Source organism: Danio aesculapii, chromosome 1 (genome assembly GCF_903798145.1).
Source record: "Danio aesculapii chromosome 1, fDanAes4.1, whole genome shotgun sequence".
NCBI lineage: Eukaryota > Metazoa > Chordata > Actinopteri > Cypriniformes > Danionidae > Danio > Danio aesculapii.
This window is the reverse complement of record NC_079435.1, coordinates 40,614,879-40,638,922: the sequence shown is the minus strand read 5'-3', so window position 1 is coordinate 40,638,922 and position 24,044 is coordinate 40,614,879. Positions and strand designations below refer to the sequence as shown.

General features: G+C 36.6%; 1 protein-coding gene across 1 annotated transcript in view; it reads right to left on the bottom strand.

Annotated features, from left to right (window-relative positions):
• The window catches only part of ndst3 (N-deacetylase/N-sulfotransferase (heparan glucosaminyl) 3), a 129,535-nt gene that overhangs the window by 69,705 nt on the left and 35,786 nt on the right, over window positions 1-24,044 (bottom strand). The window contains 1 exon segment of the mRNA XM_056460394.1: window positions 3,445-3,532. Within this exon segment, the coding sequence (XP_056316369.1) occupies window positions 3,445-3,532 (88 nt within the window).

Sequence of the window (24,044 nt, the reverse complement as noted above, 5' to 3'; positions counted from 1 at the left end):
TCCAGAGACGTTGTGTACACCATGATTTTATTTAAAAAATTAACTCTAATGTGTGATAGGACTAAAAGGGGGTCATAAACTAACATTTTTCTCAGTTCCAATAGTAGCTGTTTTGAACAAAAACAGTATTCCATGTCACCAATAAGTCATGACTAGGCCCACATGGAATCTGCGCATTGCAGAAATTTGCAGATTTCCGCAGATCTTTGGTCCATCATTAATTTCAGTAATAATATTGACTAATATGAAAAAGTTATTTTTGATTTATTTACAATACAGTGTGTAAAGTAATATTTCTTTTACTAGATATACTATATAAGTGACTTGCTTTGCTTACCAAATAGTGGATCTAGATGGATTTGCATTCTAAACATTAAAAAAGTTTAAAAAAGCTATTCTTTTTTTATTTCATATATTAAAGTTTTTGGTTACGATACTCCCAAAATAATTCTGCATAAATCCGCAGATTTTATTATTTTTTTTACAAAATTCTCTGCAGAAATAGCAAAGAATGTCCACAGATTTTGTCTGGCCCTAGTCATGATCTTAACAAGCAGATAATATGGAAGGAGGTCTTTTCAGAAGTGCTAGGTGAAACGCCAGTGTGGAAGTAGATCGCTTTTCTTTCTAAAATGCCCATTTTAACACTAAGATGTATTAGTGTAAACAAGGCCATGTGTATTTTGCGAGCGGCTTGCTGCTGCGACGGGGCAGGCCAGGGATCGCGATGCGGCTCAGCATCATGATCATGAAAGGTGATGAACAAGACATCATCTATCAACCCAACCTTAATTAACAGTACCACTTTCATGTAGTTTTTTTGTTGTCTATTAATCATATCCAATATTAATGCTCAAATGTTTCTTCTCTATAAAATTATGTGGTTAAAATGTGATGACAATTTTTTCACAGATCATAATACATTAATGCCAACATAATACCATTATTCTAATTTTCATAATACACAAGAGACAACATAAATGCATCTATAGCATACTCTTCAATACACACAATCTCATGGTCTTTTTCAGGACTATTATTGTAATTATTTTCATATCTATAAGCATAAATGAGTATACCCCCTTTTAAAAAGGAATATTTTTATCCATTTCTCATTGAATATAGCCAATATATTTGGTTGCATTTAAACACAAACAGTTTTATTACACAGTTCTATCCATTAAAATCGGAGTTTGGTCATATAATATCATTAGAAATAGAAAGATAATACATTTAAATTCTAATGAGTTGTTGCAAAGAAAACTTTTCTGTTATTTACAATTTATTAAATATATGTAATTTACACTAACGGTCAAAAGTTTGGGGTCAGTAGGATTTTTGAATGGTTAAAATAAGCTTATCCTGCTCACTAAGGCTGCATTAATTTCATCAAAATACAGTTAAACATAGTAAAATTATGAAATATATTGCCACTATAAAATTACTGTTCAAAAGTAGATATATTTTAATTACATCATTTGTTCCAGGGATTTTATTGATGATTTTTCAGAATTATACTCCAGTCTTCAGAGTCACATGATCCTCAGAAATCAGTCTACGTATTAATTATTATTGTTATTGTTATTGTATTCTTCTTCTTCTCTTCTCCTTCTTCTTCTTCTCTTTTCTTCTTCTTCTTCTTCTTTCTTCTTCTTCTTCTTGTTATTATTATTATATCTATTATTATTAATGGTAATAGTATAAAAGCAATAATAATTCTTTTGAAATCATTTTCCAATCACTGTACATGCAATATGTAATAAATAAGTATTTAATAATTAAGTATTTACCAATTTACCAATTTGTTTACATTTAATATTTGCCACCTTGATGAACAGAATAACCAAACTGACCCCAAACTTTTGACTGGTAGTGTATTTCCCCAACATATTAATTTGGGCACAAAATTTTTGCACTATTGGGTTATTTTGTTAGATTATTTCCAATTTTGTTAGATTAGTTTCCCATTATATCTAATGCACTGTTTATGCATAAATATATTATAGTAAAGCATTCTGTTATAAATAATAATGTAAAAGAGAGATCTGTGAGTCATTTGTGTTGAGCACTGTATATACAGTTGAAGTCAGAATTATTAGCCCCCCGCTCCCGTTTATTTTTTCCCCAATTTTTGTTTAACGGGGAGAAGATTTTATCAACTCATTTCTAAACATTATAGTTTTAACTCATTTGTAATAACTGATTTATTTTATCTTTGCAATAATGATAGTAAATAATATTTTTACTAGATATTTTTCAAGACACTTCTATACAAAGTAATATTTAAAGGCTTAACTAGTGTAGGTTAATTAGGTTAACTAGGCAGGATTGTTTGACAATACAATGTATAACAATGGTTTGTTATGTAGACTATGGAAAAAATATGGCTTAAAGGGGCTAATAATTTTGTCCCTAAAATGTTTTTAAAAAAATGTAAAACTGCTGAACAGCCGAAATAAACAAGACTTTCTCCAGAGAAAAAAATATTATCAAACATACTGTGGAAATATTTAAAAAAGAAAAAAATTGAAAGGGGGGCTAATAATTCTGACTTCAACTGTGTGTGTGTTGTATATATATATATATATATATATATATATATATATATTATATTATATATATATATATACATTTCTTAGTGAATATAGGCGTATATATGTGTTTTGGGTGCATTTAAACAAAACAGATTTATTAAACAGATATATTTATTAAAATAATATTTTAGTCACCGAACATATTTAGAAATTGAAAGATGATACAATTAAATTCAAGCAAAATATTGCAAAAAAAAGTAGAACATACAAAATTTCAACTAAATTCTTTTTTTTTTTTTTTTTTTGCTTCTTTGATTTTTCCTCTTTGTAAAATGTGTATTTAATATTTTTCTATAACATACATTTAGGTGTACTAGTTTTTGGGTTATCATAAGTTATTTTGTTAGATAAGCTCTAGATTTGGCTTCAGTACTGACTAATCTAATGTATATGCACAAATGTAATATTGTATACTTTCCTTGAAAAAATATGAATTTTAAAGATAGATTAGTGAGGGGTGTACTTATATATGCTGAGCACTGTATATGCACAACAAAATGACCTAAAAGTTGTACTAAAATAAAAGCAGATTATGTAAAAATCTTAAAACTATGTACAAATAGTATAATTGCATAGATAATAAAATGATAAAGATAAATTAACTCTCTTCCTGTCTTAAGTAGGTGGTTCTTGGCCAGAATAAGCAACAATTAGCAAAACTAATCAGTGTTAATATAGTTATCCACGCATATGAACACACTTCAGAAATAGAATGTATAAACTCTACCATGATGAACCAGAAAAAACTTCAGAGTTGCTATGGCAGAGATCTGTTACCATGCCAATCAGAACGTCTGTTGGCAGGGATTCATTTTAATTCACGCATTAGTTTTCTCTGCATCAAACTTACCTGTGTGAAAGAATTTCCCAGAAAATCCCAGGTTAAAGGTGAAGTTGGAGACGTACGACCTCAACGTGTTCTGCGTTTCTAGAAGAGCCTAGAAGAAAAAAAGATCAAACATTAGATTCACAATCCACTCCATTTTCATTTATCCATTAAATATCAATCAAGCGTAATATACACCACAATATCGAACTACTCTGAATTAACATTACGCGGTAGTATATGCACGTGTGATTTGTGTATATGCGTCTAAGGATGTGATCGATCTTTCCAGCATGAGTAATGGCATTTGGGTTTGGCAGGTGCCTCATTGCGGCAGTTCCAATAAAACAGTCTCATATATTTCTAGCCTAAGACACCATGCAAATACAATCAATATCTGTCTGACAACTGACAGCGAGTGTGAGCGTGTGTGTCACTGTTTTGTAGGATATATGGTAATATCGCAGAAGGCAGGAAGGGGCGTGTTGGCTGACTTAGACGGTGTCATCAAGTCATTACTCACAGAGCTCGGGAAGATATGCTGACACACACTCCGGCACATGGCAGACACACACAACCAGGAGCACAGGTGTAATATATTTGATTTTATCCTCCGCTGAGAGTGTGGCAGTTATCCCTGATGACATTTGGGTAATTAGGAAAGGTGGGCTGTAACGGCTGTTACATTTACTTTGTTATCTGAATTCTGAGTTCACGCTGCACAAAAATAGCCCCCATTTTTACTCACTGACAGATTTAGCAAAACTGACGATATATAAACATACCAAAAATCTGAGGCAGAACGGTATTTGTTCAATGTGTACATTTTCACAATTATCATCACTAAAATTTGGCATGCTAAATATCTGGATCAGTCAACGATACAAAAAACTGCTTTGTGAAATTCTGTTCCATCAGGCAGCACAGTGGTTCAGTGGTTAGCACAATCGCCTCAAAGCAAGAGGGTCTCTGGTTCGAGTCCCAGCTGGGTCAATTGGCATTTCTGTGTGGAACTTAAATGTTCTCCCCGTGTTGACGTGGGTTTCCTTCGGGTGCTCCGGTTTCCCCCCAGTCCGAAGACATGCGGTACAGGTGAATGGAATAAATGAAATTGCCTGTAGTGTATGTGTGTGAATGTGAGAGTGTATGGGTGCTTCCCAGTACTGGGTTGCAGCTGGAAGGGCATCCACTGTATAAAACATATGCTGAATAATTTGGCGGTTCATTACCTGTGACGAATAACGCAGAAGAAAAATGAATGAATGAAAATCTATCGAATGACCTGCAGCCAACGAGAGAGCTAGATACAGGTTAGCAGTGATGGAGGTAACGCATGTTATGTAATAATATTACATTTTTAAAGTAACGCATTTTTTCTGTCAGATGCCGAACTTGCAATCTTTGGATTTCCACAAAAACATCTTCTCTCCCTCAAACAGTCTCAAGCCTCAAAACTCTTTAATGCAAGGCATGGTGGTGGCTAAAATACTATTGCTTAATAATTGGAAATCACCATTACCCCCCTCATTCCAGAACTAGATTTCTTATATGATATCTGTTTTCAGATGGAAAGACTCAGATTTTTACGGACTAGCTTCACGAGAAAATTTTTGGCAACTTGGGGTCAATTTATTGATTTATTTGACAAATCTACATCTCAAGAGCAATCCAGAGACCCCTCTGAGGTTTAAGCTATACACCCTCACTAGTTTTGATTGTATGTTTTGTGACTATGATGTGTTTTTTTTGTTCTTTCTGTCTCTTTTCTTTGTTGTTTTCTTTTATATTGTGTTTTGTTTGTCTAAAGTATTAGCCGATGTTTGTTCTTGTTCTCTGTGTGTATAAATATAAAAATTCTAAAAATAAAGTAATAAAAAAACAAAAAACAAAACAAAAAAAAAAAACGATTCATTTGCAAATCGCCAGTCATCACAACAGACGGTCAGAAACAAAAACAATGGCAGGCTGGAGACTTACATTTTACATTACATTACATTACACAAGTTAAAATTCATTCAGGTTGTTAAATGCGAAGCTTCTCTAGATAAAAGGTAAAAAAAAACACCTGCAAGTTCTGAAAGAGATCAAACCTCAGCCAGGTAAGAAAAAATAATGCAAAAGTAACTCAAAAGTAATATCACGCATTACTTTCCATAAAAAGTGACTAAGTAACACAACTAATTTTTGGAGGGAGTAACTCAATATTGTAATGCATTACTTTCAAAAGTAACTTTCCCCAACACTGCAGGTTAGTAGGATGTTTGGGAATCGGGAATTAGGAATTATGGACCTCAATATCAGCAAGTAAGGCTTTAGTTCCCAGGAAGGCTCCTTCTCAGTTCTTATTCTTATCGATATCGATGGTGTATGATGTCACTAGTTAAAATAGCTTATTTCTCTGGATTTTACATTCTTTGAAACATTTACATTTACATTTAGTCATTTAGCAGACACTTTTATCCAAAGCGACTTACAAATGAGGACAAGGAAGCAATTTACACAACTATAAGAGCAGTGAACAAGTGCTATAGACAAGTTTCAGGTCTGTAAAGTCTAAGAAGCAAAGCATTAGTCATTTTTTTTTTTTTTTTTTGAGAGAGAGAGAGAGGGCACAGTTAGTGGTATAGCCAGAGAGGCAGTTGCAGATTAGGAAGGAAAGTGGAGACTAAACAGTTGCGTTTTTAGTCGTTTCTTGAAGACAGCAAGTGACTCTGCTGTTCTGATGTAGTTAGGGAGTTCATTCCACCAACTGGGCAGATTGAATGTGAGAGTTCGGGAAAGTGATTTCTTCCCTCTTTGGGATGGAACAACGAGGCGACGTTCATTCACAGAACGCAAGTTTCTAGAGGGCACATATATCTGCAGAAGTGAGAGCAGATATGAAGGAGCAAAGCCAGAGGTCACTTTGTAAGCAAACATCAGAGCTTTGAATTTGATGCGGGCAGCAACTGGCAGCCAGTGCAAACGAGTGAGTAGCGGAGTGACATGTGCTCTTTTGGGTTCATCAAAGACCACTCGTGCTGCGTTCTGAAGCAGCTGAAGAGGTTTGATAGAACTAGCTGGTAGCCCGGCTAGCAAGAGTTGCAATAGTCCAGTTTGGAGAAACAAGAGCTTGAACAATGAGTTGAGCTGTATGTTCAGATAGGAAGGGTCGGACCTTTCTGATGTTGTAGAGTGCGAATCTGCATAATGTAAGAATTAATTTAGCATAATGTAAGTGCATAAATCAGCAAAATATATAACACCGTGTAAGTGTTTTAAAAAATATTTTAATGCAAAAAATCGTACATGTTGTGCCTTTAACAAGCTTTCTTTTAACATTTCTTGAGTTTGTAGATTTTAAGTAGTTTTATTTGTACTTGAGTAAAAGTTTTGGCTTCTCTAGCCAATTTCCTTTATATTCTACTATATACTACATTCTGCAATCATTGTATACATATCTCAGAATTTGGTGCGGTTATAGGCAATTAATATAAGCAATATGGTAGCACAATCACCAGCGACGTAATCCTGGCAGATCGCTGGTAAAAACACATATAACTAAAGAAATTCAAATCCGCAGTTACATTGACTCCAGATCCAGTCATGCACCACACACTCACACCTGTTCTGGTTGTCTGCTGATTGCTAACACACAGAGCTGAAGCTGTCCAGAACCAGAACTGATGGCATGGACTTTAAAAGTAGCACAGACACACACACTAGTGGCGGAGAATTGTTTAACTGTCTGTGAACACTACGACGCAGTTTCCTTCCTTGCCTTGCCGATTTTGACCCTCGCTTTTTTTTTTTAGTTTACTGTTTATTCCTGTCTGCTGCCTGCCTTTGACCATCCGCCTGTTTATTGACCATGATTCTGGATTGCCCGTATCCATCTGTTTGTTCCTGTATTGACCATTGCTTGCCTGATCATTCTCATAATAAATCCTGCATTTGAATCTGCACTCCGTTGTCAGCGTCCCCTTAACATTACAATAAGAAAGTTAAAAATAAAAAATCTGATTCTCAGTTTAGAATTGTGTAGTTCTAACTATGGCTGCACGATACTGCAAAAATCTAACATTGCAATGTTTTTTTTTTTTTTAATAATTCTGTGATATATATATATTGTGATATTTCACCAGATTAGGTCAATAACTATTTGGAAGAATGTATAATTTAAAAAATTAGTTGGGATGATTCTGTAGGGGGGTGCATATGCACATAAAATATAAGAAAAAATCTACAAGTAGATAAATTCAATAAAGAAAAATATACAAATTAAATAAGCAGCATATTACTGTTTTCTGAACTGTATTCAGGTATACAGTATTTGAAAAAAAAATTGGTAACACTTTATTTCGATGGTCTGTTTGAGTATTAGTAGACTGTCTGCTTAATATCTGTTGATACTGCTCCTTCAACAGACGTTTAACTGACTCTAAGAAACTTTGCAAGTACATGTCAACTTACACTAACCCTAACCCCAACCTAACAGTCTACTTATAATCTAATGAGAATTAGTTGGCATGCAGATGCAATGTAGCTTAAATTTATCAAATGGACCATCAAATAAAGCGTGACCAAAAATTAAATGTACAGATAATACTGCACAGTCTTTGTTTTATAAACAATTCAATAAAATTAGTCGTTATTCATTTGTAAAAGTTACATATGGTACAGCTTGTTAAGCCTGAATGCTTTTAAAAGCCTTACAGAGTTGCGAAATTATCAATTGTAATCCAGACTCAACATTGTATCCTTGCGATGTGAGTGTGACTATAGCAAATGTTCACATTGCAGTACTGATGCTGAAACAATATTGTGAGTAAATGATTAAAACATTTTAATTATAAACTATATTTCTCTTTAAGAAAATAAAGATAGATAAATAATTAACTTTACTTTTAATTGATCACTTCACCCTAAACTCACAGTACTATTTTGCACGTTGGGTGACCTAGAAGGTGTCATCAAGTCATTACTCACAGAGCTCTGGAAGATATGCAGCCACACACCCAGGAGAGCAGCTGTAATATATTTGATTTTATCCTCCGCTGAGAGTGTGCCAGTTATCCTTGATGACATTTGGGTAATTAATTCCATTTACATTTGACTAAACAACAGCAACCAAATCAGCGCAGGTACTCACATCCCTGTAATCAAATCGACTTGCCCACGCGAGGGAGTCTATGTGCGGTTTGCATCTTAACCTAATAAAGTGGCATTTTGATGGAGCGCTCATTCATTTAAAATGATCTGGCCTCACGAGCGACTGTCGTTTAATTCAATGTTCGTGTCGTAATGTGATATTACAAAAACTGAGGCTTTTGATGAGACACCGTTCTGAATATTGAGTGGAGTGTGTTACGTGACTTATAGGAAGTGCAGCCTGATGTTCGATGGATTATGGCTCAGAATGCAGGAAGAAAAGGAATTGAGAGTGAGTAACATGAATTCTATACTGCCTGCTTTCATAATATATTGACAGCGAAAAACAATATGTGGAATGCTATTGCATAGTATGAATTTAACATTAAATCAAGTTGACAGTCTAAAATCCCATGATGCCACAGGATAGGATTTGTAAAAAAATAGTGAAGTGACAACTGACACTGATAGGTACTAATTTCTTTCGTACACTGTAAAAGATATAACAGTTTCCATATTGTGTGATTCACAAGTATTTTCCGTTTATTAACAATTGTGAATTACATTATGGGACCTTGATTTCTGCTCTGTTGACGTTTGATGTTGAGGACTCTAGAATTAACAAAGTGATTTCTATTGACATTTTAGCAGTTTGAAATAATATAATGTACAGTAAATAACATATAGAGACATAAGTTTGTAAAATAATATTATAAAATATACTGGCTGTTTATTACAGATAATATATCACTTTAAAGGTGCTGTATGTAAGTTTTTGACTCTTCTAAAGCATAAAAATACCGTAATATGTTTGCAGATATTTAAGAAACTTGCTAAGTGAACACACTTGTTTATCTTAAAAACAATTCTAAAGTCAGATATTCAGACATCCTGAAATGTTTGTCTTTGTTTTGGTCATTTAACCAGCCCAATGCCAATTTAGCCAATTATATTCCAGCACCCCGGATTGCCTTGGTGAAAAACTACACATTTCATTCATTAAGTCAGGAAGGCTCTCAAAGCATGCGTCTGTGACCAAAATGCAACCTCGGTGGACAGTAGCAGACTCCAAAATGAGACGCAGATTCAGAGTTCCACATGAGGTGGTTATTAATTAGCAAGTAATATAAATATTACGAACATAAATATAAGGTAAGCTGGCTACATTGTAACCCTGCGTCATAACAACACGCTATGTGACGAGATTTGCAGTGATAAGCAACTTGGCTGTTTGCATTAGACGAAACATGTCAGAAATTTTAATGCATTTATAATGTACAGACGAAAATGGCAATGTTCATAATCTAATTAATACATATCAAACCTCATTACATTACGAAATGTAAATGCTGAATATGTTGGGTTGCACCAGTTCCATTTCAATCAGTTTATTTTATTTTCCAGATCTGAGGTGAACTATCTGCTACTGCTTTCAGTATTTGGCAATAAATGTCAAGTAAAATGGCATTCAAACTCACATTATTAATATTTAACACTGAATAAAGCCCATAAGATGTACCTGAGGTGATCATTGTCAGTTTTCTGTTGTTCAGCTGCAACAATCTGGCAACCTGTGCTTGCGTTTGTTTTGAATCAGGAATGCAATAACTAGTTCAACCACTGGGTGTAAAACTTACATACTGCACCTTTAAACTACATAAAATGTTAATAAAAGTACATTTTTTGACCTCTCCAAAGTTCAAAGTTGTTGGAAGAGAAGCAAGTTAGCACGTTAGCACCGTTAGCACGTTAGCACCGAGAGCAACACCGAGTAAGTACATTTAGACCTGTTTTCAGTTGCTGTGTTTGGTTCGAGAACACTTAGACTTGTTTCAGCTGGTTGTGTATTGGTTGTTGGACATTTAAATTGTTTTCAGCTATCTGTGTTTAGTACTAGCAAGCTTTAGCCACTGTTTCCTTTGTTTACTGTAAGAGCTTGTGTGCCGAGCGGGAGGTTTTTCGCGCCCCCGCCACTGCAATTTTCGGTTTTTTTAACTTGGAGGCGTGTCCAAACGCCAGGTAAACACTATAAATTTGAACACATTAGGTTTAGCTAGCAGGAGAAGCACGTTAGCACGAGAGCAACACCGAGTAAGTACATTTAGACCTGTTTTCAGTTGCTGTGTTTGGTTCGAGAACACTTAGACTTGTTTCAGCTGGTTGTGTATTGGTTGTTGGACATTTAAAATTGTTTTCAGCTATCTGTGTTTAGTACTAGCAAGCTTTAGCCACTGTTTCCTTTGTTTACTGTAAGAGCTTGTGTGCCGAGCGGAGGTTTTTCGCGCCCCCGCCGCTGCAATTTCGGGTGTTTTTTAACTTGGAGGCGTGTCCAAACGCCAGGTAAACACTATATATTTGAACACATTAGGTTTAGCTAGCAGGAGAAGCACGTTAGCACGAGAGCAACACCGAGTAAGTACATTTAGACCTGTTTTCAGTTGCTGTGTTTGGTTCGAGAACACTTAGACTTGTTTCAGCTGGTTGTGTATTGGTTGTTGGACATTTAAAATTGTTTTCAGCTATCTGTGTTTAGTACTAGCAAGCTTTAGCCACTGTTTCCTTTGTTTACTGTAAGAGCTTGTGCCGAGCGGAGGTTTTTCGCGCCCCCCGCTGCAATTTCGGTGTTTTTACTCTCGAGGCGTGTCCAGCTGAACTCAGCAAAGCGCTCGGGGGTATATAAGCGACTAGTATCACCGCGGCAGCGGTCGCGGCAGCCTCGTGTGAAGCCCGCCTCGTGTGAAGACCGACGAGTGTAAAGACCATCGACTCTACCTGCGCGACTAAGACCGACGAGGTAAAGACCATCGACTCTACCTGCGCGACTAAGACCGACGAGTGTAAAGACCATCGACTCTACCTGCGCGACTCCACCGAGCAAAGACACCGACAAAGCACTTGAGTACTTTTACTTTATTATTTTACTTTCTCTGCACTCATTATTGTTTTCCTTGCACTTTATTATGTGTTTACTAATTCCTGTTGTTACTAATACTCGCAGAGCACGGGAGGTACGCTGCAGGCGCAACCCTCACAACCTTCGATCAATTCATGTATCCTCTATTTCACAACTCTCTCTCTCTGTGGGCCTCTGGAATTGTCAATCTGCTGTTAACAAAAGATTTTATTACCTCCATAGCCACTCATTCTGACTTTAGTCTCATGGCTCTAACTGAAACCTGGTTGAGACCGGAGGACACTGCTACACATGCAGCTCTTTCTACTAATTTCTCTCTTTCCCACACTCCTCGTCAGACAGGGAGAGGGGGTGGGACTGGACTACTGATTTCCAAAGAATGGAAATTCACTCAGAGACCGTCCCTGCCAAAAATCAGCTCTTTTGAATTCCATGCAGTCACCATTATCCACCCCTTCGCATAAATGTGGTTGTCATCTACCGCCCACCGGGTACATTAGGTCACTTCTTAGATGAACTGGATGTTCTTCTCTCATCTTTTTCTGATTATGACACTCCCTTGTTGGTGCTAGGTGACTTCAACATCCACATTGAAAGACCTCAAGCTGCTGACTTCCAGACTCTGCTTGCATCTTTCGACCTCAAAAGAGCACCTACTTCTGCTACTCACAAATCAGGTAATCAACTAGACCTTATTTACACTCGACATTGCCTCGCTGATCAAACACTAGTAACTCCACTACAAACATCGGATCATTTCCTTCTCTCTCTCAACATCCACATTACTCCTGAGCCCCACACACTCCAACTCTAGTTGCCTTTCGCAGAAACCTACGCTCTCTCTCACCCAATAGACTATCCACCATTGTTCTAACTCTCTTCCTCCATCTTGCAAACTCTCTGCACTTGATACGAACAGTGCCACTGATACACTCTGCTCCACGCTAACATCATGTCTAGACAGACTATGCCCTCTTACATCCAGACCAACCCGGGCCAGTCCTCCTGCACCCTGGCTCTCTGATGTTCTCCGTGAGCATCGCTCAAAACTTCGGGCTGCTGAGAGAAGTTGGCGAAAAACTAAAAATCCTGAACAGCTCATAACATACCAAACTCTTCTGTCTTCTTTCTCGACTGAGGTTACTTCTGCAAAGCAGACATACTTCCGTCAGAAAGTCAACAGTGCCACCAATCCTCGCTTGCTTTTTAAAACATTTTCCTCCCTCCTCTATCCTCCTCCTCCACCCATCCTCCACACTCACTACTGATGACTTTGCTACATTCTTTTGCACCAAAACTGCAAAAATCAGTGCTCAATTTGCTGCACCTACAACAAACACGCAAGATACACCACCAACACCACACACACTCACCTCTTTCCCAGCTCTCTGAGTCTGAGGTGTCCAATCTCGTGCTATCAAGCCATGCAACCACCTGTCCGCTAGATCCCATTCCCTCTCATCTCTGCAAGCCATTTCTCCTGCAGTCATACCAACACTGACTCACATAATTAACACATCTCTTGACTCTGGTCTATTCCCTACTTCATTTAAGCAGGCTAGGGTAACCCCTCTGCTAAAGAAACCCAACCTGGATCAAACGCTACTTGAAAACTACCGACCGGTATCCCTGCTTCCATTCATGGCCAAGATTTTGGAGAAAGTAGTGTTCAATCAAGTCCTAGACTTTCTTACTCAAAACAACCTCATGGACAACAAGCAATCTGGCTTTAAGAAAGGCCACTCAACTGAGACTGCCCTGCTCTCGGTCGTGGAGGATCTCAGACTGGCTAAAGCAGACTCTAAATCATCTGTCCTCATCTTGCTGGATTTATCAGCTGCTTTTGACACTGTAAACCACCAGATCCTGCTATCTACGCTTGAGTCACTGGGCGTCGCAGGCACTGTTATTCAATGGTTCAGTTCCTACCTCTCGGACAGGTCATTCAGGGTGTCGTGGAGGGGAGAGGTGTCCAACCTACAGCATCTAAACACTGGGGTACCTCAGGGCTCTGTGCTTGGGCCACTTCTCTTCTCTATCTACACGGCATCTTTAGGAACAGTCATCCAGAAACATGGTTTTTCCTACCACTGCTATGCTGATGACACCCAGCTATACCTCTCTTTTCACCCTGATGATCCCTCGGTTCCAGCTCGCATTTCAGCCTGCCTGTCAGACATTTCACTGGATGAAAGATCATCATCTCCAGCTTAACCTCAGAAAACGGAAATGCTTGAAGTTTCTGCCAACCCGACTCTTCACCATAACTTTTCAATCCAGATGGATGGAGCAACCATCACTGCATCCAAAATGGTAAAAAGCCTTGGAGTTACGATTGATGACCAACTGAACTTCTCTGGACCACATTTTCTAGAACTGCTCGATCTTGCAGATTCGCAACTCTACAACATCAGAAAGGTCCGAACCCTTCCTATCTGAACATACTGCTCAAACTCATTGTTCAAGCTCTTGTCCTCTCCAAACTGGACTATTGCAACTCTCTGCTAGCCGGGCTACCAGCTAGTTCTATCAAACCTCTTCAGCTGCTTCAGAACGGCAGCAGCACGAGTGGTCTTGATGAACCCAAAAGAGCACATGTCACTTCGCTACTCACCCAGTTTGCACTGGCTGCCAGTTGCTGCCCGCATCAAATTCAAAGCTCTGATGTTTGCTTACAAAGTGACCTCTAGCTGTGCTCCTTCGTATCTGCTCTCACTTCTGCAGATATATGTGCCCTCCAAAACTTGCGAATGAACGTCGCCTGTTGTTCCATCCCAAAGAGGGAAGAAATCACTTTCCCGAACTCTCGACATTCAATCTGCCCAGTTGTGGAATGAACTCCCTAACTACATCAGAACAGGCAGAGTCAATTGCTGTCTTCAAGAACGAACTAAAACGCAACTGTTTAGTCTCCACTTTCCTTCCTAATCTGCAACTGCCTCTCTGGCTATACCACTGTGCCATCTCTCTCTCTCTCTCTCAAAAAAATAATAAATAAAATAAATAAAAAAAATAAAAAAAATAAAAAATTTTCTACTAATGTTTTGCTTCTTAGACTTTTACACACCTGAAACTGGCCTATAGCGCTTGTTCACTGCTGCTCTTATAGTTGTGTAAATTGCTTCCTTGTCCTCATTGTAAGTCGCTTTGGATAAAGCGTCTGCTAAATGACTAAATGTAAATGTAAATTTAGATAGATTAAGGTCCCATAATACAATTCAAAAGCATAAATTAATGGGGGAAACTTTTAAAAATAAAAACATGAATCACAAAATATGGAAATCTGCTAAATTACAGATATTTTTCACAGTGCACTACTCACATTCTTACTTTATAGAACATAATTTTTAACTGTCAAAACAAATTCACCTAGTAAACTGTAATGCGATTTTGTATGTAGCAACGATAACTATACATGTGATTGTATAAACAGGAACTATCAACGTAGTGTTTCGAAAAATGTCTACATATCCTTTAAAGGTGCAGTATGTTGGATTGGCATCCAGTAATTGACCAAGGTATTCCAGTCTAAATTCCAAATATTGCAGAGGTGTTTTATTTTTCATCTGAACACTCCAACGACGATGAATGTCTGAGCATTCTGCCTGAGGGGCATTTCAAAGATGGCCGCCAACTGAAATGACTTGCCTTAAAGGGATTTTGGTTTCTTTCTGTAATATTTGTGTTATTTGATAATTAAACAGCACCTCATGTGTATTTTTATAACTCTGAATCTGTCTCATTTTGGAGGCTGTTATGGTTTTCCCGTGGTCACATCCAGCCACACATGCATTCACTGAGGCAGCATTCTAGACCGAAATTAAATAAGCTGTGTTTTTCGCTAAAGCAACTGGGGGAGTTACTCAGACCAAAACAAAGACAGACATTCTGACACGGAATGTATATTTTCAAAGGAAAATAACTGACTTCAACATTGTTTTTCAGAAAAGAAGTAAGCTAACTTAACTATCAGCAAACATAATCTGATATTTTTAAGCTTTAGAAATGTCAAAACTTAGAAATTACGTATATAGAACTGACTTACATCCAAACAGGAGCAACTTCATCAAGTGAATCAAATTTTAAAGCAAATAAAAATCCATTTATTTTTGTCTTTCCTTCATGGTCTCCTAGTTTTATTTTATGCGCTGCTAATGGATGCTTTAAAAAGTAACTCCATTCACTTTTTACTCTATGCTTTCCTTGAATAGCAGACAACAAACGTTACCTCATCTTACCCTGCTCTCCCCTACATATAAAAACACGAGTAAAATGTAGATGGGATGTGGTCTGTTGCAGAAGCGAGAGGCTAGAGTGCAAATAAAAGAAAGAGAAGGGAACGCATTTAATATTGATGTGGGAATCTGGGATGTTGGGAATCTGACATCACAAGATAACAACGTCAAACCTGAGTGCCGGAAAGATGGGAGGGGAATGACAGGATGAGAGGAGAGATTGAACCTGAAATGGATGACAGAAGCAAAAGAGAGACAGAGCTATTCTAGGATATTTTTACAGACGCAAAGTTCCCCATTCTCTCAGCAAGCTGCGACACGTGCAGGTAGACGCATAATATGCAAATCTCTTCCAAAATGCACATTGAAAATAGCAACACAAACCATAAACATGTCAGAAAAGTTGTCCACAAAACTTTCTCGATTCATTTCTAAAGCCTGCACTCACGTCCTCTGTCAGGGTCCTCTTGATTAAAATGCAACAAACTGAGCTAAATGAATAATTTAACGGTTCGGTTTTAAACAGCTCTGTCTTAAATCGATTCCTTACGTTTACTGAGCACACTTCAAAAGAGTGTGCATGAATCATTAATGCATTAATAAGCCAAAGAAGCAGCTTCATAATGGCATCATAGTTCTGATGCTTCCCGTCAGCTTGAAGATTAGGTGTTTGCTGTCATAAGAGCCTAAAATAATGTATTTGAAAAAAATCTATGTTCTACTATCATTTATTATCACCAAAACCTTCATCTTTGCATTTTTAAGGGTTAGTTCACCCATAAATGAAATTTCAACCTCAATATTTTAGTAGTTCTCCCTGATGTGGTTTTAAACCTTTAACTCAGTATTATATTCTGGTCATTTCTGGTTTAGAGGTAACTTAATTTTCTAACTGGATTTTAACAAGCCAGTCATTTTTCAAATATAATACAGTCATCATTTGAGTCTTAGTTAATGGTTATCACTAAAAATGTTCACAAGTTTTACACATGCTGGGAATTACATAAGGACTGGTGAGGTTGTTCTGGTTGTAATGAAAGTATAAAGCCATAAATGAACTAAAACGAAAGATAAAAAAAAAACCATATATGCTTAGCAGCCTTGGTTTGAAAACTTTATGTAACTAATAAATTATATATTGTAATTTCATCCTCCCCTATCATGAGTCATAATGTTGACATTGCCTGAGCTCTCTAATACTTTATAGAAATGCACATTAACTGAACTAAGGGTGGGCGGCATGGGCCAAAATTGTATTACAAGGTATGAGTAATTTTATTTCCCAGTAACAATGTATTTCACCATATAGTTACTTAAATAGGTAGTAATTCCTGAAAATCAACAAAAAATGATTATAATAAATAAACTTAAATCCTTCAGAAATGAACATGTAATTTGAACCTTTTAAATTTATTATCGATACACAATATTGGATTATTTGCAGAACACCTGCAAAACTCAAACTCCTTTTGACTGAGCTGATGCCAATATCTTTCCTGTTTGTGTGTTTTTAGAAGTGTTAATTAACAGGTTAATTTAGAGTCAGGTTGAGATTTTTATTCCCCATAATTGAAAGCTTCTCACAAAGAAATAAAATCAGACTTGTGATTTTATGACCCCAACTGATACTTCTAGATAGAGCTAACTTTTATTTATTTATTTATTTATTTTTTATTAGTGTAGCACAGCAGCCCCTGTGTAAATTTTTCATGAGGCACTTTGACCCAGCGGGAGGCTGCTTAGGAGCAACATTGTACAGCAAAAAGTAATAATAGAGAACAAACTGAATTAAGCTTTATGTTACTGGTGTCACAGTCAATAAGTCAGTCCTTTTTTTATATATATTCTGACCAATATATAAAACAAAACATAGCATTTTCTGACATAATTCATGCTATATGTTAGGGGTGTGACAAGATGCTTACTTCACAAGAGACAGGACGAGACATGAGATTGGGTTGACAAGAACGCGATGAAACGAGATTTTTATACTATTTTTAGGAATCCTCAATAGCCCCTTTCACACATATAGACCTTTCTGGAAGGGTCTGTATGTGTGAACAGGCCCTTTTTGAAAATACCGGTAAACTCATTCAGGCAATTTTCGGGCAAGAGAAATTGTAACATTACCGATAATTCGCCGGAATGCTGCTCTGTGTGAACACAGAAGCAAAATAGGCGGGAAAGAGCACGTTCACCCTTAGAACATGCTGATTAGAGATGTCTACTCCAGTCAATCAGAACATTTAAACACATTCACTGTTAAACACATTTAGCTGCTAGATGTTAGTCAGATAACGTTTCTACGTTCCTTCTTAATGCCAACTGTGTAAAAGATTATTGATAAAATGCTTATGATAAGCCATTGTTTGTTGGCTTCCTTCAGTTGCTTGACGCTTGTGCACGCAAAGCAGCCAGTAAGCGCCAGCACACACACATATTTTACACATCTCGACATGCAAAACTGTTTCTCCATATGTTTTCATCAAAGTTGTTCACAATACTCATTCATCCACAGAGTTTGTAATGTAGTCAAATGTTTACAAATACAAGCGCAGCCGTCAAAAGCTCATTTCTGGTTAATGATGTCAGAATTTACCGGTATTTTGGAATGGATGTGTCAACGGTGTTCTTGCCTGTGTGAACAGCGCTTTTTTTAATTTAACAGTAAAGTCATTCTGGAAATTTTCCGGATATTTACCAGTATCACTGTGTGAAAGGGGCTATTGATGAACTATATGAATGGAAAATAGTCTTTTATTCAACTGAAAAATATTTTTATAATATTTTAGAATATTAAGATGCTTTTTTTAAATCAACTTGTATTGAATGTTATTTTACTTCTATTTTAATTAATTCTATGCTGTAAAGGGCATGCATTCATTCATTCATTTCTTTTCGGCTTAGTCCCTTTATTAATCCGGGGTTGCCACAGCAGAATGAACCGCCAACTTATCCAGCATGTTTTACGCAGCGGATGCCCTTCCACCCACAACCCGACACTGGGAAAGTAAAGGAAAATGGGCAGCACGGTGGCGCAGTGAGTAGCACAATCGCCTCACAGCAAGAAGGTCACTGGTTTGAGCCTTGGCTGGGTCAGTTGGCATTTCTGTGTGGAGTTTGCATGTTCGCGTGGGTTTCCTCCAAGTGCTCCGGTGCTCCACTACAAGTCCAAAAACATGTGGTATTGGTGAATTGGGTAAGCTAAATTGTCCATAGTGTTTGAGTATGTGTGTGTAAATGAGTGTGTATGGATGTTTCCCAGTGATGGGTTGCAGCTGGAAGACCATCCGCTGTGTAAAACAAATGCTGGATAAGTTGGCGGTTCATTCCGCTGGGGCGACCCCAGATTAATAAAGGCACTAAGCTGAAAAGAAAATGAATTAATGAATGGAAAATAGTGTTTATTTATAATTTTAGATATTAGCTAAATATTTGCTAATATATGAATGGAAAATAAATTTTTATTCAACTGAAAAATTGGTATTTTACTTCTATTTTAATGAGTTATGCCATAAGGATATACAAACAATGCACAATATTTAGCTATAAACTCTACTGGCTGGACAAACTCTGAGCTGGATTTACGTATGAAGTAAGGACTGATAGGAGAGAGCTGTTTTAATGGAGTTTGATACTGCACACCGAATGAAAAGAAAACTTCAGTTTATTCCCAACGCCATAAATAATAAAGGGTATGTGTCTCCATGAGTTCACAGTGTGTGTCTGTGTCTGTGGTGCTTTACTGACCAGGTAGGTGCAGAGAATAGTGTCAAACAGCCGTGTGGCTATGCCTTATCCTGTGGCAAAATGCGGCCGGCTAAAGTCCTACATGATGGTAATAGTTTGATTACGGAGTCTACATGTCTGTACTGCACTTCAATAATGCGAATAAAATAGGTATTTTCATGTCTTAATTTGATTTGTGTTTACGACCATTATGACTTTAAGCATATCTAAAGTGCTATTCCATCGCAAGGTTAACTTGTGTGGTGGCAGTTGTAGCAGCCTTTGCTTTTGGATGTGGCAACCTTTGAACGCTGATGAAATAAGCGGTTACGTTACACCTGCTCAAGCAAACGAGTGACACGCAACACTGAGGCAGCCTGGGTTGCCAGGTCTGTTTGAGCCAAGGACTTGATTTGTGGTTCAAATCCAATTCTGCCTCCAATCTTCAGTGTTAAATAGACTATATGCACAGCAAGTGTTTTTTTCAGCCAATTATGAACATACCTTATTATGAATAATTTCATTAGGTTCTTTTTATAGCACTGATGTTGGATTGTAATTAAAATATAATCAGTTTTATAGACTTAAGAATCTATTTGGTTGTTAAAGTATAAAAATGACGAAAGACCATTTAAACGCAGGCACCGTCATTAGCAGCAGGGAATACTGGGGTAACATTAACTTCCATATTTTAAAGACATGGCACAAAAAAATAGAATTAAATGCAGTGCTTCTTGTTTGGTCTGATACCTACTTTATATCATTTCTCAGCCAGGCAGTGATGATCGCTGTTTTTTAAACAAAAAATAGATTTTAAATACAGCAATTCTTTATGGGATGACAATTCACTGGAAGTCTGACCCAGCCCTGGGTCTGGCTGACTGAATTAAAAATCCATGTGCGTATACCCCATCCACCCTTATGCTCCATCATAACATCGAGTTAACATTACGAGACAACTTTTCACCTCAATGAGAGATCTCAATGCAATTTAGTCTTGCAAAATCTCGTAGCCCAAGATCACATCTCTCCCCTACTAATTGTGTACATTGCTTCGATTTTCCAAAGTTTACAGAGGCCCAATGTGAATCATTCATGTTCCTGGGTGGGTTTTATGACCTGAGAGAGGCTGAGACTGTAACGATCTCAGTTGGCAAAGACTGTAAAGATACACAAGTGACTGTTTACCGAGGGATATTGTACACAGAGTTATTCTGTACTGCAGTTTCAAGTTGGTAATGCAAATTAGACAATATAAATAACAGGTAAAAGTGAACACACACTGCACAAGAGTTAGCCTTGCTCACTTGATCACTGGTACATCCCTTCCTACTCCCCAAGAACTGTACTTATCCAGAGCGAGCAAAAGGGCTGCCAAAATCACTCTGGACCCCTCACACCCAGCACACTGCCTCTTTGAACTTTTACCTTCTGGTCGACGCTACAGAGCACTGCGCACCAGAACAGCCCGACACAGAAACAGTTTCTTCTCTCAGGCAATCCATCTCATGAACATTTGATGATAATAATTGTGGAACCAACATCACTACTTGCTATACACTTTTATACACATATACACTTATTTAACAACACACTTTACATGCCAATTTGCACAGAACAGCTGCACATATAACATTGTATATAGTGATATTCCGTACATACACTTGTCAATTTGTATATTTGCATTCACGACTTACTTGTATTTTTTAAATATATTTATTTATTATCTGTTTTTTGTCCTGTCTCTGTAAGCCTGTTGCACTGTGGAAGACAAATTCCTCGTATGTGTGAACATACCTGGCAATAAAACTCTTTCTGATTCTGATTCTGATTGTTTACAAGCAAAGGTGTAAACAGAAGGAAAAATCTATTACATCTGACAATGTATTCTTTGGTGAGATTTACTGTCATACCACCCAGTCCTAAACAAGACACAATGTATTGGAGAAATATAAACAATAAAATTAACTTTTAAATTTGAAGTGTCCCATTAAAACCCACCTTTGTATTGTTGAGAAAACAAATGATCAATAGAAAAAATGAAGAAATCACTTGAAAATTCCCAGTCAGTTAAATAATGAATGTTTTCATTTGTTGTGATTGAAAATCAGGGTTATTGTATCAAATATTGATTTTACTCAAACACATAACTATAAATTGTAAATCCAATGAATTGGTGTCTTAATTTGCACAGAACACACACATACATAAGAGCTTCATTACTCTCTGCCAACTTCAACTAAGATCGCACACAATTAAGCTCATCTTTAAACTTATTGTCTTTGCTCGACCTAAACTGCCATGAATGAACTGAAGTCGTGGAATCGTTAATTTGAATTCATTAATCAGCTTCAGCCTAATAAGTAACCGCATACGCTTCAATCCACCGAGCCAGTAATCAGACAAAGTAATCAGAGCATACAATGATACGGCTTCTTCAAGGAAAGTGCATTCTACTGACTTTTGCTCCACAGAAATTTAATCAGTGCCCTTAAGACGTAATGGAGAGATGTATAATTCACTTGTTCAATACAGGTGTGCAGTATAAATGGACAAGACTGCTCGCAGAATTGTTTTAACTAAAGGCAATGTTTAAATAAAAGTTCAATTGTCTTGCATAAATTAGACCATTAATATTATGTTAGAGAGTTTATTATATTTTTTAAAATTTTGAAATGTAATATTTAGGGCTCTTTTTTTTCCTTGGAGAAAAACTATGTCTTTCAAAGTCTTTTCAGTCTAAAATGTTTGCTTCAAAGTGTTGCAAGACAGAAACTAATGAAAATTGTCTTTTTGTTTTATTAAATGTAAAAGTAAATAGTCAAAGCTAGATATTTAATAATGAATGCTATACAAACATGTCAGGGTCAGTCGTGCCTTATAGCATTCAGATGTCATGACATTCATATTTATTATGTCACTTTCAGCAGGCAAAAAATAGAAGATGCATGACCAAAATTTCAAGAGCTGTTGAGTTCTTTTTCATTGTTTTTAAGTTTTCATTTCTCTGAACTGAATTTTCATTTGTGTAAGTTTGTAATTGTGTGATTTTGATACCAAAGTAGTTAAATCATTTTTTGGAAACTAGAAGCATGAAACGTTAAACTACAGTATATACAGCAACAACAAATATTTGATAACCCTTTATCGGAAATACTCATTGGAAAAATCCTGGAGTGTTTCTGGGAGTTATTAAAAGACTTTTGGACTTTTATGACTTTATTGAATTTACATGAAAATAATATTGCAATCATGTCAATGAAGTTACCATGTATGGTTCCTTAAACATTAAGTTAGTTAGTTAACTTTATTTATCCCCGTAGGAAAAATTCATTTGCAGAATACACTCACAAAGACATCTGGCATTTCACATTTGGCATTTATATAAATAAATAAATACTTTAAAAAGCTAAAGTATGTTTCCCAGTGATGGGTTGCAGCTGGAAGGGCATCCGCTGCATAAAACATATACTGGATAAGTTGGCGGTACATTCCGCTGTTGAGACCACAGATTAAAGGCCAAAAAGAAAATTAATGAAGGAAAACCTAAAGTACTATGGTGCCCCTACTTTAAATATATATATATATATATATATATATAGATATATATATTATATATATTATATATATATATACAGTTTACTGGCCATCAATGGACAGTTTCACAAAACTGCTCGCAGAATTGTTTTAACTAAAGGCAATGTTTAAATAAAAGTTTGATTGTCTTGCAAAAATTAGACCATTAAAATTATGCCAGAGAGTTTATAATTTTAAACAATTTGGAAATTTTATATTTAGGGCTCTTTTTCCCTGGAGGCAAAAGTATGCCACAATAGAAAAAAAAAATTCAAAGTCTTTTAAAGTCTTTTTAGTCTGCCAATGTTTGCCACAAAGTGTTGCAAGACAGAAACTAATGAAAATTGTCTTATTTTATTAAATCTAAAAGTAAATAGTCAAAGGTAGATATTTAATAATGGATGATATACAAACATGTCAGGGCCAGTCATGCCTCATAGCATTCAGACGTCATGGCATTCATATTTATTACATGTCTGATGCGTGACCAAAATTTTAAGGGCTGTTGAGTTCTTTTTCATTCTTTTTCAGTTTGAATTTCTCTGAACTGCTGCATTTTCATTTGTGTAAGTTCATTTATTGATACCAAAGTAGTAAATGTCTAACTAGAAGCATAAAACTTTATACTATATACACAGCAACAACAAATGTTGATTAACCCTTTATCGGGCGTTCTTTGAAATACTCATTGGAAAAATCCTGGAGTGTTCCTGAAGGTTATTATAAGACTTTTGAACATTTATGACTTGGAATTTATATGAAAATAATATTGTCTCCTCACAGCAAGAAGATTACTGGTTCAAGCCTTAGCAGGGTCAATTGGCATTTCTGTGTGGAGTTTGCATGTTCTCCCGTGTTGGTGTGAGTTTCCTCTGGGTGCTCTGGTTTCCCCCACAGTTCAAAGACATGTGGTAAACATGAATTGAATAAACTAAATTGGCCGTAGTGTATGTGTGTGAATACGGGAATGTAGGGTTGTTTCCCAGTACTGGGCTGTGGCTGGAAGGGCATCCACTACCTAAAACATATGCTGGATAAAT